Consider the following 14,075-nt stretch of genomic DNA (forward strand, 5'->3'; position numbering starts at 1 on the left):
TATGTATGTATGTAGGTGTGTATATATGTGAATTGATACAATTCTCTCTTCAAGTTTGCTAGTCATTATTTAGAATGTTTAGATACAGGAATACATACATATATATACAATTACATGAGAGAGCGAGAGAGAGAGAAATATATATTTAGGGAAACAATTGAAACACACCTTTTGGGATTTGGGAAGTGAGATTGTGAAGATTGAACAGATATGTAAGCCAACAATCTGACTCATCACTCATGAACATCCCTAATCTTGGCGTGGCAATTATATCAGGCGTTCTTATGGGCGTTTTTGCTGGCGTTTTCCCAGGCGTTTTGACATGGATTTTTTGGGCAGGCATTTTTATATGAAATCACCTAAAAAAGCCCCAAAAACAGACCACAACACCTACATGGGAACATAGCCCGTTTGGGGGCGTTTGAGGGGGATTTGTACAGCTCAAGGATCAACTCCCAAAACAGCCAAAAAGTCCAATCCTATTCAGTTCAATGGCCCCTATTCCCATGTGAGCATTTTGACGGCATGAGGAAAACACCCAATGCTCACTGAGAAATAGCACAATCATTAGGGAGTCTGCCTTCCTGCTGTAGGTTTGTAAGTTCGAATCCAGAAGGAGCCCTCTGTATGGGCAACACTTGGAGGTCTCCAAACCTCCAAATGTTCACATCATTAATTTTGTTCATGTTTGAAAAAGGCATGTGTATCAGCAAACTTTCAATCTAAAGACATGAACAAAATACAAAAGATGCCACATAAAGTCAATATGTAGCAATATTGTGAGCTAAAGCTATATTTGTTTGTTGGGCATACTTTGCTAATTAGCCAAGTATGGGGATATATATATATACCTTCAGTTAAATGTGTAGTCAAATGGTAACACTTGGCCATACCCATATGGAAGAAAAGGTAGTATTTGCAATATATTTAGAAAAACATTCTTTTGAAACACATAGAATATTGGGAAAATTGTGACATTTCCTTGATATGTGTGAAATGCTAATAATCTTTCTTTGAAATATGTTTTACATCTATTTTTGTTCTATCTGACGACCCGTTCCCCAATGTAATATTTTGTGGGATTTTTCAGATAATGTGGAGGTTCTATATAAACACTGTAGATTTCACTGTTATGATTTCAGAGTTATCAGGAAAGGTGTATGGAATGTGATGGTGTTTACTAAGGGATCCCTTGTTGGAAGTGTGCATGTTTTTCCAATTCCAACGTTTTTTTCCATTTTCTATGGGCGAGACAGCGGATTTTCAATCGGTATTCAAGAAAAAAATTGCCCAAAATCGCGCTGGCGGAATTTTTTGAGCCTATTTGGCGTTGCGCATGCGTACATTCGAGCGTTCGCAGCTCGGGGCTGGAGGAGCTTTTTAACCTTTCTACACTTTAGCAGATATCTCTCTTTCTAAGTCAGTTTTTGACATTTTTTAAAAGGCAGTCATCTCCAAATTGTTTTCCACACCTTCCACAGTGATTTGGGATTTTTGGGGGTACAGGGGAAAATTTGGCAAAACTTTAGTCGAGCTTTTAGCTGGCGTGTTTTTAAGTCGCGCTCTGACCTTGTTGCATCTTAATGAATCTCACACTAGGCGTTATTGTCCGCCGCCGTTCTCTGAATACCAATTCTGACTTACGAATTCGCCGGTTCGCAAAAAAAACGCCAAAACGCCAATTCGCCGTACTATGAATCAGGCCCATAGTATCTGGCTTGTTGGATTTATATGGCCATAAAAACTTAAACACAAACTTCTCTAAAATGAGGTAATTAGTTTAGCTTTGTCTAAGAAAGATTACTATGTGTAAAAATATAAACCCAACATATGATATAACATTCCTAAATATATATTTATACATATAATTATTACTCATATTTTCTTACATACGATATAACGTATCTTAAAAAAATATAGTTTAAATGAACCTAATGGAATACACTGGGCTATTGTCCATTGTTGAAATACTTACAGACAGACTGGCACTACCATTATGTCTTATCTGATGAGATGTCCATGTACCACTTATTTACGATTTCATAGATAGACAGAGATTTTCTGTAGAACTTAAGACTCTGTAAAGCATTTTGTAAAATGTGGAATATACATGGCTTTTCAAATCCATTTTTTTTCTATTATTTAATCACCCCAATAAACCTGACAACGTTGTATGATGAAACGCGTATGGCGCCGTCACATCACTTCCGGTTCTGGCTTTTGGTTGAACGCATTGCGTTCCGGAAGCTCATATACTGTGCTGTGATATTGTAAGTACCCTACTTTATTCTTAATAAATGATTGCCATACAGTATCACGCTATTGTGCCCTTTCCTTGCCTCCCATGGGACATCCTACTACCCCAATGTACCGAGGACCCCCCCCCCCAGAGCACTTGAAATAGGATCCTAGTGTGGACCCATCCGCAGGACATCCGTTAGAAATCCTAGAGGGATTCCAGGCCCATATACCAGTACCCCCAGAGGGAACCAGGACCCACAGGAGGGATCGTCCATTCATATATATATATCTATATACCTGCCCTATACCCCTGTGTGGGGTGGGTATTTCTGGTGAGTGTACTGTTTATCAGAGGGATCACGAGTACCCCACCACTATACCCATCACTGGATTATCTCGGGGGATCATCACTTACATTGCACATCGGTGCCGCACCATATTTGGACTGTTTTAATTATTTTCCATAGATTGCCTCTGGCACACTTCACCATTTATTTGTTTTGCACATTGTCACCTTATTTGCATTGGATATATTGTCACTTTAACCGTTACATGCCTATTGTATAGGTCCACCTATAGATATATATTTTATATCATTTTTTATTTTTATTTTTACGGTGCCTCACTTATTTGTATTTATTCATCTATTGGCTATTTAATCACCATCACTGGATCATCTTTTTACATGTATAATACCTTCTAAAATATCTTTATGTTTTTGGATTTATTTATATATACCACTTTCTTGGTATTCACCAAACACTATCCGTTACCACCTTGTTTGTTTACACCATTTGGCACTAGTGACTTTATCACTTATATTTATTGGTGATCTTATATTGTATAGATTTATCATGTGACACATATATTACTCTTTTAAAAAAATTGTATGTGTATGTTACACCATCATCCATATTTATCCTTTGCCTTTTATTTTTCACTATCTTTATATATCCTTTCGAATTGAGCCTTTAGGCAGCGCCAATTCCCTCTCCCCCCTCTTTTTTACATTTCTTGCATAGCCTTAGGGCTATATTTGAGGGCGGCTGCAGCCTTTCTTTACTCATTTATTCCATAGCGTTGAGTACCTACTTTCTAATATATCTCAGTGCGTTACTGTACGTTTAACGCAGTGTATATCAGTGCAGTACTGCAAATTTAACACAGTACATATCAGTGCGTTACTGCAGGTTTACCGCAGTATATTTGAGTGCATTACTGCACGTTTAGTGCAGTAAATATCAGTGTGTTACTGCACGTTTACCGCAGCATATAACAGTGCATTACTGCACTTTTAATGCAGTATATATATCAGTGCGTTACTGTATGTTTAACACAGTATATATCAGTGCGTTACTGAACATTTAACGTAGTATAGATCCGTGCATTACTGCATGTTTAACGCAGTATATAACAGTACATTACTGTACGTTTACTATAGTATATTTGAGTGCATTACTGCATGTTTAACGCAATATATTTCAGTGCGTTACTGCACATTTAACACAATATATATCAGTGCGGTACTGAGTGTTTAACGCAGTATATATTAATGCGTTACTGCACATTTAACGCAGTATATTTGAGTGCATTACTGTACATTTAACGCAGTCTAATTCAGTGTGTTACTTACATTTAAGGCAATATAGATCAGTGCATTACTGTATGTTTAATGCAATACATTTGAGAGTGTTAGTACACGTTTACCACAGTGCTTTTTACTGCAGTATATTGTAGTGTGTCAGTAGAGTGTGTCTGTGTAGTGAGTACTCAAGTTAAAGTGCACCAAACACCATTTTCACATCTTTATTACATTTTGTTAATAAGCACATTCCCATCATGTCTGGGAGGCCAGCAAGGAGAGGCAGACAATCCCATGGCACTGTGAGGAGGCCAGCAGCGTATGTGTCTACAGGCAAAGGTGGACGTGGTCCGTCCTCAGGCAGGGCGTAATTTCCTCTGTTTAGTGATGTTGCCCGTGCCATCCAGCCACAGCATGCAGAGGAGGTGGTGGACTGGCTTACTAAACCATCATCATCCTCATCATCTTCCGTCACCCAAGCACAGACTAGTGTGCAGTCCACTGCATCTTCCAGAGTGTCTTATTCTGTCTCCTTGTCCACAGCTACTCCTGCCATATCCCCAGCGTCAGGCATGGAGGAGTCAGTTATTTGAACACAGCAACAGCCACTTGTTCCTTGATGGTGCACAGCCAAAACTTGATTTAGATTTTGGTTCTGAGGTTGAGGAAGGTAGGAACATGAGCCTACAGAGAGAGAAGAACACTGGTAAACAACAAATTGGCAGCCATGTTCCCAAAGCCACAGCATATTGCCAAGTTGTCTCCAGTGATAATGAGGATGGATGATGATTATGAGGTCACTGACGCAACCTGGGTGCTGGATAGAGCAGAGGAGGAAAGTGAGGGTAAGGCACAACCCCAAAGAGGCAGCCATAATGAAAAAGTAAATAACAGCTACCCTATTCCTCCAGATTGCAGAGCTGTTATTTCCCAGCCCACTTCCAACAGCTCAGCTGTTTGGGCCTTTTTTAGCACATGTGCAGTCGATTGCACTGTTGCAGCCAATCGCAGTGTTTGCCTCAAGCACATCAAGCATGGCAAAAACACCAGCCATTTGGGTACCACATGCTTGACAATGCTTTTAACCTCCCACCACTCAGCCTATTGGCAAGAGCACCTGAAAGCCACACAAAAAGAATGCAATTCTGCTCCTCCTCACCTTTCCGGTCTACCCACGCTATACCTCATGACCTCTCAGCAGCCTCCACTGACAGGGATGATGGTATAGCGCAGGGAATCCCAGGTCCTTGCAGCACGTCTGCCAGTAGCACACCACCAGCTGTAGACTACAGCAGGCAAATTTCTATGCTCCATCTGCTGCAGTGAAAAAAAAAGAGTCACTGCCACTGTCAGGGCTTACCTTTGTTGGGAGTCATTCAGGCAGAGATTTATGCTCACCCTTGCAAACAAACACAGACCAGGGTGACCAGGTAAGAAGCCACCTGGCCTGTGAGTTTGTGCACGGGGGCTGTGCAGGATAACCAGGTCCAAATACAGGCAAGGACTAGAGCAGGAGAACCGTCAGGTGAAGCCAGAGGTCAGATGCCGGAAACAAACAGGAATTCAGGAACTCAAACAACAGGAACCAAACCAGGAAACCAGAGTCAATGAACTGACACTGCCCTTAGGGAGGGGCAGTGTCTTATACCTTGTTACTTAGGTATCAAATACAGCTGGAGAGTTACTGACAGGTCTGAGCCTCTGGTGAAATCCAGCCCCCTAGTGCTGCAGGCAATACAGGAATAAACAGGAGTTCTCCAAAGTCCTGAAGTGGCTCAGAGGCTAGTTTGCAGACTGGGAAGCCAGAAGGACACAGGTTCAATACCTCTGAATGGCACCAGTGGGGTGGCCACGCCTAGCCGTCTGGCGGGTATGACTAGAACCCTGACAGTACCCCCCCTTTAGGGACGCCCGCCGGGCATGAACATTTTCCTCAGCAGGAGTGGAGCGTCTGGCACGCAATGCCTTCTCAAATAAACACAAGTCTTTTTTGCAGACTACAGTACCATCAGAAGCATAGGTACAGTCTGGTGGTATATCTTCTTCGAGCAGCCTTGAAGTAGTGTTGGTACTAATAAGAACTGCATCTTTAGGAGACAGCGTTGCCTCTTCTGGGGCTTTAGACAGAAGTGTCACAGAGGTCACGTTATCAGGTACCTGAAGGACATTGGTGGTTTCAATCACAGTGGTCTGAGTACCTTTGGCCATAGACGAACATGAACTTGTGTGACAACAATGTTGGCAATTCACAGACAGAGGTGTATTGCTGACTGGGTATAACTGAACAGCACCCAAATGGAGAGCCCGAGGTCTAGGAGGGCGCGTAGGGCACAGAGAGATAAAGTGCCCTCTTTCTCCACAGTAAAAGCAGAGACCACGGCCTCTCCTCCGGTCTCTTTCATCAGGTGTCAATTTGGTCTTTATCTTTATGAGACCTATCTCCATGGGTTCTTCAGAGTCGGCAGGAACATGGGAAACCTCTGGAGTTTCTCTATGAACAGGTTCACAAGATGGCAACATTGACGTGTGGTGTTGGTTTTCCCTGTCTCTGGGTATCTTGGATTCTCTGAAACCTGACCTTGGAGTAGACGGTTTTCTAGAGGTCTTACACTGCAAGTCCAATGCAGTCAAGAAGGACACCCAGCTGTCAAGGACAGGATTCTGAGCAAGCAACATCTGGTGTGCCCATGTCTTGATCCATCCAGACAGCAGATTGATAGCCGCACGGACCTTGATAAAGTCACTGGCATATGTCCGAGGCTTTAAGGCAAATAAAATTTCGCAGTCCACCTTAAAGCACTGGAAAGAAGCACGACTACCATTGAATCTCTCAGGCATGACAACAAACGGCTCTGAATATGCAGGTTCCGAGACTGGGCGTACTGTGCCTTTAAGTAACAGAATTTCACGCTGCAGCTCTGAAACAGTCTGGGCCAGGCTGGACACTTGCAGGGTTAGCATCTTGCACATCTCTGCTGACTCCATGTTTGGTCAGTTCATTCTGTCAGGGCTTACCTTTGTTGGGAGTCATTCAGGCAGAGATTTATGCTCACCCTTGCAAACAAACACAGACCAGGGTGACCAGGTAAGAAGCCACCTGGCCTGTGAGTTTGTGCACGGGGGCTGTGCAGGATAACCAGGTCCAAATACAGGCAAGGACTAGAGCAGGAGAACCGTCAGGTGAAGCCAGAGGTCAGATGCCGGAAACAAACAGGAATTCAGGAACTCAAACAACAGGAACCAAACCAGGAAACCAGAGTCAATGAACTGACACTGCCCTTAGGGAGGGGCAGTGTCTTATACCTTGTTACTTAGGTATCAAATACAGCTGGAGAGTTACTGACAGGTCTGAGCCTCTGGTGAAATCCAGCCCCCTAGTGCTGCAGGCAATACAGGAATAAACAGGAGTTCTCCAAAGTCCTGAAGTGGCTCAGAGGCTAGTTTGCAGACTGGGAAGCCAGAAGGACACAGGTTCAATACCTCTGAATGGCACCAGTGGGGTGGCCACGCCTAGCCGTCTGGCGGGTATGACTAGAACCCTGACAGCCACCCACATGCCCAGCGTCTAAATTCATGCTTGTCAAAGCTGCTAGCTTTACAACTTCTGCCTTTTTGTCTTTTGGATTCTGCCCCCTTCCATGAACTTGAAGAATGTTCTGTACCACAATGGCAGGTTCCCAGGTGCTATTTATTTTTATGCAAGGCTATTCCAGCTCTCTACCATTAAGTGGAAGGCAATGTTGTGGCATTGTTGGGCAAGGCAGTCAGTCGCAAAGTCCACGTTACTGCTGACACGTGGTCCAGCAAGCATGGTCAGGGACGATATATGTTGTTCACAGCACACTGGGTAACTCTTGACTGGGTAACTGAAACTTGGAAGGATGCAGGAAAGGACTTAGAGCTGCAGCTTGTTGTGCCGCCACGTCTCCATACAGCTAGTGGTGATGATGTGGAATTTGCCAGCTCCAACCCCCCTTCCTCCTCATTGTCCTTCATGCCCTCCTCTGCTGAATTGTCCCATAAACTACAAGTATCCCTAAGTGGTTATTCAATGAGTCAGGCTAAAAAGGTGCCATGCAAGGCTTCAGTTGGTGTGTCTAGGGCACAGGAGCCACACTGGAGCAGAGATTCGGGCAGGGGGAGGCCCAGAGGTGGTTCACATCATGCCAGCTGGAGCCAGAAATGGATGTGTAGGATAATGGCACAAATCTCCTGTCTGCCCTTGACACATGTGCTATGCCTGGCACATGGCCTCAATTTGGTGGTGCAGTGTTTTTTAAATAGGTACCCAGGGTTGGAAGATCTGCTAAAGCGAGCCAGAAAAGTCTGTAGCCATTTCAGGCAGTCATACACAGCCAGTGCTCGATTGGCTATCAAGCCCCTGATGCCCAGGTCACTGATTAGGTGCTTTCTGGAGCTCAAATCTCTGAAACACTGTCTAGGCTGCATAGCTTTGAGGGCATTGATTTTATGTGGAAAAAACATTTTGGTGTAGGTTTCCTGGGCACAATTAACACCCAAAGACCAATTTTTCATCACCTATTTGACAGGTGCATATCATTGCAATTTGGCAAGCAAGGCCAATACTTGCTTTAATCAAGAATACCTCTATGCGGTTATGGTGTGAAGGCACCATCGACACCCAATGCCTAATTTTAGCGCACCTGTTATTCTATCTAAAGTCTACGGAAGAGACACCAGAATTTATCCAAAAAATCTCTATTCATGTTCCGAGTGCACTTAATTGTGGCCTCATCATACAGACTGGCTCCCCAAGCCGTTGTTTATAAAAATAAAGAAAGCTTGAATGTAAAATATCATTTTTTGGCTTTATAAATATCATTATTGCTGTAGCAGGTTCTATACACGGTACAGATGTGCTTTTTTTCCGGGAGACTAAGGGGACCCCCTCAGGCACTATATTTAAAGGAATTTTTTCATTTTTATTGTTATTTCTCATTTTGATGGTTTCACTTTAAGCATCAATAAATCACTGCTCATTTAAAATGTATGTTTTTTTTTACAAACTTTTTTTTATTGATACATTTCTCCCAGAGCAGTACCCGGAACCCCATAACCATTGTATGTCCAATTAGTTGCATAGAAAACTTCAAAATAGTCACTTTTGATTTTTTCCAGTTCAGGTCCCATAGACTTCAAAGGGGTTCGTTATTCGGTTTCAAATTTTTGCAATGTTCAAAAGTTTTAATGCAAACTGAACATGGGTTTGTTCGGCCCATCTCAACTTACAAGCATGAGTCCAAGGTCAGCCTTGCCCCGTGTTGGTAAATTTTAAACACTTGACTGCATTCTTCCCCAGTGTCAGAGACTTTCACTGTCACTTTTTCTGCTGTCAGCGATGGTGTTTGCTGATCTGAGCCTCTCTGGAAGGATGCAGCCACTCTGATTGGCTGTGGAGTGACAGGTAGCCAAGCTTAGCAAGGACTAGCTGCGAGCTGATTATATTATGCAGCAGGTGAGGCTGGCCGATGTCTATAGTACTCAGTCCCGTGCAGGAACAAGGTCACAACAGAGCGCCTGTTTCCGCAACTGCAATAAACAAAACAGCTTTGCATGTTATGATTGTGGAACTAAAAGTAACAAATCAGCTTGTTTGCTGGTCTGTAGAACTACAAGGAACAGTTTAGTAGCAGTTTTTTTTTCTTTAATCTGTGACAGTTTTATTCTGTGTTTGCATGCCTTTTCACTTGTATGGGGAGAAAATCAGTTCTACACGAAAGTTTGTTGACACCGGCCCTAATTGTCACCAAAGTGACCTATATTTTTCCGAGACACGCAAATTGTTATGGATGAGATTCTTTTAATATTGATGTCTCTCTATATAATGAATCCTATGAATAAAGTACAAGTCACAGCTTAGCCTCACCCTGTGTATGAGACCATGACCCCTCCCAACTGCATTCTTCCCTGGTGTCAGAGGCTTTCATTTCTCTTGTCTGCTTCAGCAATGGCGTCTGCGAATCTGAGAGCTGAGCTGGAATGTTCCATCTGTCTGAACATTTATACAGATCCTGTAAACCTGAGATGTGGACACAACTTCTGCCGGGTCTGTATTGATTGTGTGCTGGATACACAGGAAAGGTCTGGAGGTTATTCTTGTCCTGAATGCAGAGAGAAATTTCAGGATCGGCCTGCACTGCAGAGGAACATAACACTGCGTAACATAGTGGAGAATTTCCTGTCTGCTCAGCCAGATCAGGAGGAGTCCGGGGTCTTCTGTACTTACTGTGTGGACTCTCCTGTACCTGCTGTTAGATCCTGTCTACATTGTGGGTCTTCTCTGTGTGATAAACACCTGAAAGTCCACAAAAAGTCCCCAGAACACATTTTAATTGAACCTACCTTATCAATAGAGAGCAGGATATGCTCCATCCATAAGAAGATTCTGGAGTATTACTGCACTGAGGATGATACCTGTATCTGTGTGTCCTGCAGTTTGGCTGGAGAACATCGGGGACACCAGGTGGAGATGTTGGATGAGGCTTCTGAGAAGAAGAAGGAGACACTGATGAATGTTCTGCAGAAACTTCTGACAAGTAGAGAGGAGACGGAGGAAAGAGTCCAGAGTCTGCAGGAACACAGGAGGAAAGTAGAAGAAAAAGCAGCTGGTGGCACAGAGAGAGTCACTGCCCTGTTTAGAGATCTCAGGAGACGTCTGGAAGACCTGGAGAAGAGAGTCCTGAGGGAAATATCCAGGCAGACAGAACGGGTCTCCATCTCCATCCGGGATCTGGAAATAAAGAAGGAGGAGCTGTCCAGGAAGATGCGTCACATCGAGGAGCTGTGTAACATGACGGATCCACTGACTGTCTTACAGGAATCAGACACAGGTGACTTGTATGATACTGAGGATGGAGATAATGAGGACAGAGAGAGACATGAGAAGCTCCTCCATGATGGTCTGGATGTGGCTGGGATATCACACACATTACACACAGGTTTATCTGATTTAATAACAGAGTTAAATGTAGACTTCTATATACAGGGATCTGCAGACATATTACTGGATATAAACACAGCTCATAATACTCTACATATATCAGATGACAGGAAAACTGTATCCAGGTCAGATAGATACCAGAATCGTCCAGAAACACCAGAGAGGTTTCAGGATTGTGGCCAGGTGTTGAGCAGTTGGAGTTTTTCCTCAGGGAGACATTACTGGGAAGTGGATGTCGGGGGATCAAATAAATGTGTAGTCGGGATGTGTTACCCCAGTATAGACAGGAGAGGAGAGCAGTCACTCAGTGGATATAATAACAAGTCCTGGGGTTTGTTCAGGTCTGGTAATCAGTATTCAGTGATACATGACAGTGATGGGATCCTCTTACCTGCCAATATCTCCAGTAGAGTCAGGATATATCTGGATTATGAGGCCGGGCAGATCTCCTTTTATGATCTGTGTGTCCCGATCAGACACCTCCACACCTTCACCACCACCTTCACTGAGCCCCTCCATGCTGGGATATATGTAGGGAGAGGTTCTATAAAGATCTGTGGGGGGGGGGGGGTGAGAAGGGGAAGGAAGCCTGAGCACTCAGTCGGTGGAATACAATGGGGTTAGCACCGGAGTGGAGTGATTTTGGCACTTCACATTACTTAGATAAAGATTTTTTTTTGATTCACCAATTAACTTTAATTAATTTGGCTTTATACTTAAGGGAATTTGCACTTACATAGTTAGTCTGGTTGAAAAAAAACAAGTCTATTTAGTTCAACCAATAAAAGGGGGATCTTATTTCTAATATGATTGTTTTCTCTTTTTCTTTTGCTATGTTGATTGCAGTTTTTTTTATACTTACTTAGTTTCATTGTTTTAAAGGGATATAGCAGCTATTATATGTTAAAGAGGAAGTAAACTTCTCATTTTTTTTTCTTTTTTTCTTCCCTGCAAAGTAAATGCATAATGTGCTAGTATGCATCGCATACTAGCACATTATGTGACAATTACCTCCAACGAAGCCCGCGATGTCCCCGATGCTGGCCGCATCCATTTTCATTCGTCTTCTTCCGGGTCTGCGGACTCTGGCAGTATTACTGGCCAGAGCCGCGTGACGTCGCTCCCGCACATGCGCACGGGAGCCACCAGTCACGGTACAGGGCCCTGAAGAAAAGGCACGGGCGGCCGTTTCTTCAGAGCGCATGCGCTGATGATGTCATTGGCTGCATGCACTGCAAATATCTCCTAAACGGTGCAAGTTTAGGAGATATTTACAGCACCTATAGGTAAGCCTTAATATAGGCTTACCTATAGATAAAAGTAATTAACGTGGGTCTTACAACTAGGGATGATCGAACGGTTCGGGTCCACCATCGGTTCGGCCCGAACATTGGGTGTTCGAGGTTCGGCCGAATTTAGAACTTTTTGCCCAAAAAGTTCGGAATTCGGCAACCAGAACCGCCCAAAATGCAATGCTTCAGGAAATGGGCTTTAAAAGCCCGTGATTGGACCAGAACCATTAGCAAAAGCCAATTGAGGGGGCAGGAGAATGCTAGGAATGTGATTGGAGTGACTAGGGGGTCCCTAGACCAATCATTAGTGAATACGCCCCCCAGTATATAAGATCGCCCCCGCCATATTCCCAGCATTGTTATACTGGACATGGAAGAGAGTGGAAGCAGTTCTGTTAATTTTACTTTAAAAGTGTCATTTAGCTATTTTTAGTGTGAGGAAAGGGATATCTAGTGTAGTTAGAGTGCTCCTTTACACTTAAGTTAGCTTCAAAAATTTAGTTTCTGTAGGGAAAGTGTTAAGTGTCAGGGGACCGTAGTGTAGTGTAGGGTTAACTGACAGTGACTGCTATGGCAGGGTGACAAAACCCTTCCATAGCAGGGTGACCGCTATAGAGAAATGATCATTTCTCTGAGTTGCTTCGGGACAGGTATGTGGCTTCTCACCAGCAAGCATTTTTTATGCTGCAGGGGCTGCCACTGCCAGTGTTTTTTTGAGGACATGTTTGATGTCAGACATGACATCTGAACATGTGTATAGGGGGTATATATAGACATATATGTCTGAATATATACCCCTATACATATATAGGTGTGATAGTAGCAGAAATAAATGCTTGCGCTAATGAAATCATTTACAGTAATATATTTCTGCTACTATCACACCTATATATGTCTAGGGGTATATATTCAGACATATATGCCTATATATACCCCCTATACATATGTTCAGATGTTTTGCCTGCCTCAAAAGAACCCCAAAAAATGCCAAAAAAACGCTAGCGTCAAAAAAAAAAAAATGCCCAGGTGTGTTTTTGCTGGCATTTTTTGGGGGGTTTTGGAGGCAGGCAAAACATCAGAACTTGTGCACAGTACCACAAGTTCAGATGTTTTTCCTGACTGCAAAGAACCCAAAAAAATGCCTGCTATTAAACCGGCAAGGTGTTACAGCAGAGAAGCCATATTCCTGTGCTTAAAGTTTTCTAATACAAACAATCTTTTTTTTTATGGTTCTGGACATGCTACAGAGCTGAAACTTCACAGGTACACCTTTTAGACCCCCCAGACACAAAATCACACAAAAAAAAGTTCTTAAAAATTGTCATTTTTGATAAAAAAGCCAATGATTGAAAAATTATAAAAAAAAAAATAAAAAAAATAAAAAGAGATTTTTTGATTTTTACTTTGGATTTAGTATCTGGGGGGTCTAAAAAGTGTACATGTGAAGTTTCAGCTCTGTAGCATGTCCAGAACCCCCCAAAAATTAGCATTTTCTTATAATTTTTATTAGAACAGGTATATGGCTTCTCTACGGCGCTTTTTCTTGCATTTATCGGGCATTTTTGGAGGCAGGCATGACTTTTTTTGGATTTAGTGTCTGGGGGGTCTAAAAGTGTACCTGTGAAGTTTCAGCTCTGTAGCATGTCCAGAACCAGAAAAAAGATCATTTTTCAGTAGAGCAGGGATGGTGGGACCCCTCTTTTACACTTATATGATCTTTTTTTGGGGTTCTGGACATGCTACAGAGCTGAAACTTCACAGGTACACCTTTTAGACCCCCCAGACACAAAATCACACAAAAAAAAAGTTCTTAAAAATTGTCATTTTTGATAAAAAAGCCAATGATTGAAAAATTATAAAAAAAAAAAAAAAAAAAAGAGATTTTTTTATTTTTACTTTGGATTTCAGATCTGGGGGGTCTAAAAAGTGTACCTGTGAAGTTTCAGCTCTGTAGCATGTCCAGAACCATAAAAAAAAGATTGTTTGTATTAGAAAACTT

General features: G+C 42.7%; 1 protein-coding gene across 1 annotated transcript in view; it reads left to right on the forward strand.

The window, feature by feature from the left end:
• LOC309553054 (uncharacterized protein) overlaps window positions 1–14,075 on the forward strand; it is a gene marked incomplete at its 3' end in the record, with an annotated part of 310,864 nt that overhangs the window by 178,029 nt on the left and 118,760 nt on the right. Inside the window, exon 3 of the mRNA XM_082253952.1 lies at window positions 9,790–11,354. Coding sequence (XP_082110078.1) covers window positions 9,790–11,354 — 1,565 coding nt within the window. The remainder of the gene's footprint in view (window positions 1–9,789; window positions 11,355–14,075) is intronic.

Source organism: Pelophylax lessonae, assembly GCF_965119305.1.
Source record: "Pelophylax lessonae genome assembly, chromosome: 4".
In the NCBI taxonomy this organism is placed as follows: Eukaryota; Metazoa; Chordata; class Amphibia; order Anura; family Ranidae; genus Pelophylax; species Pelophylax lessonae.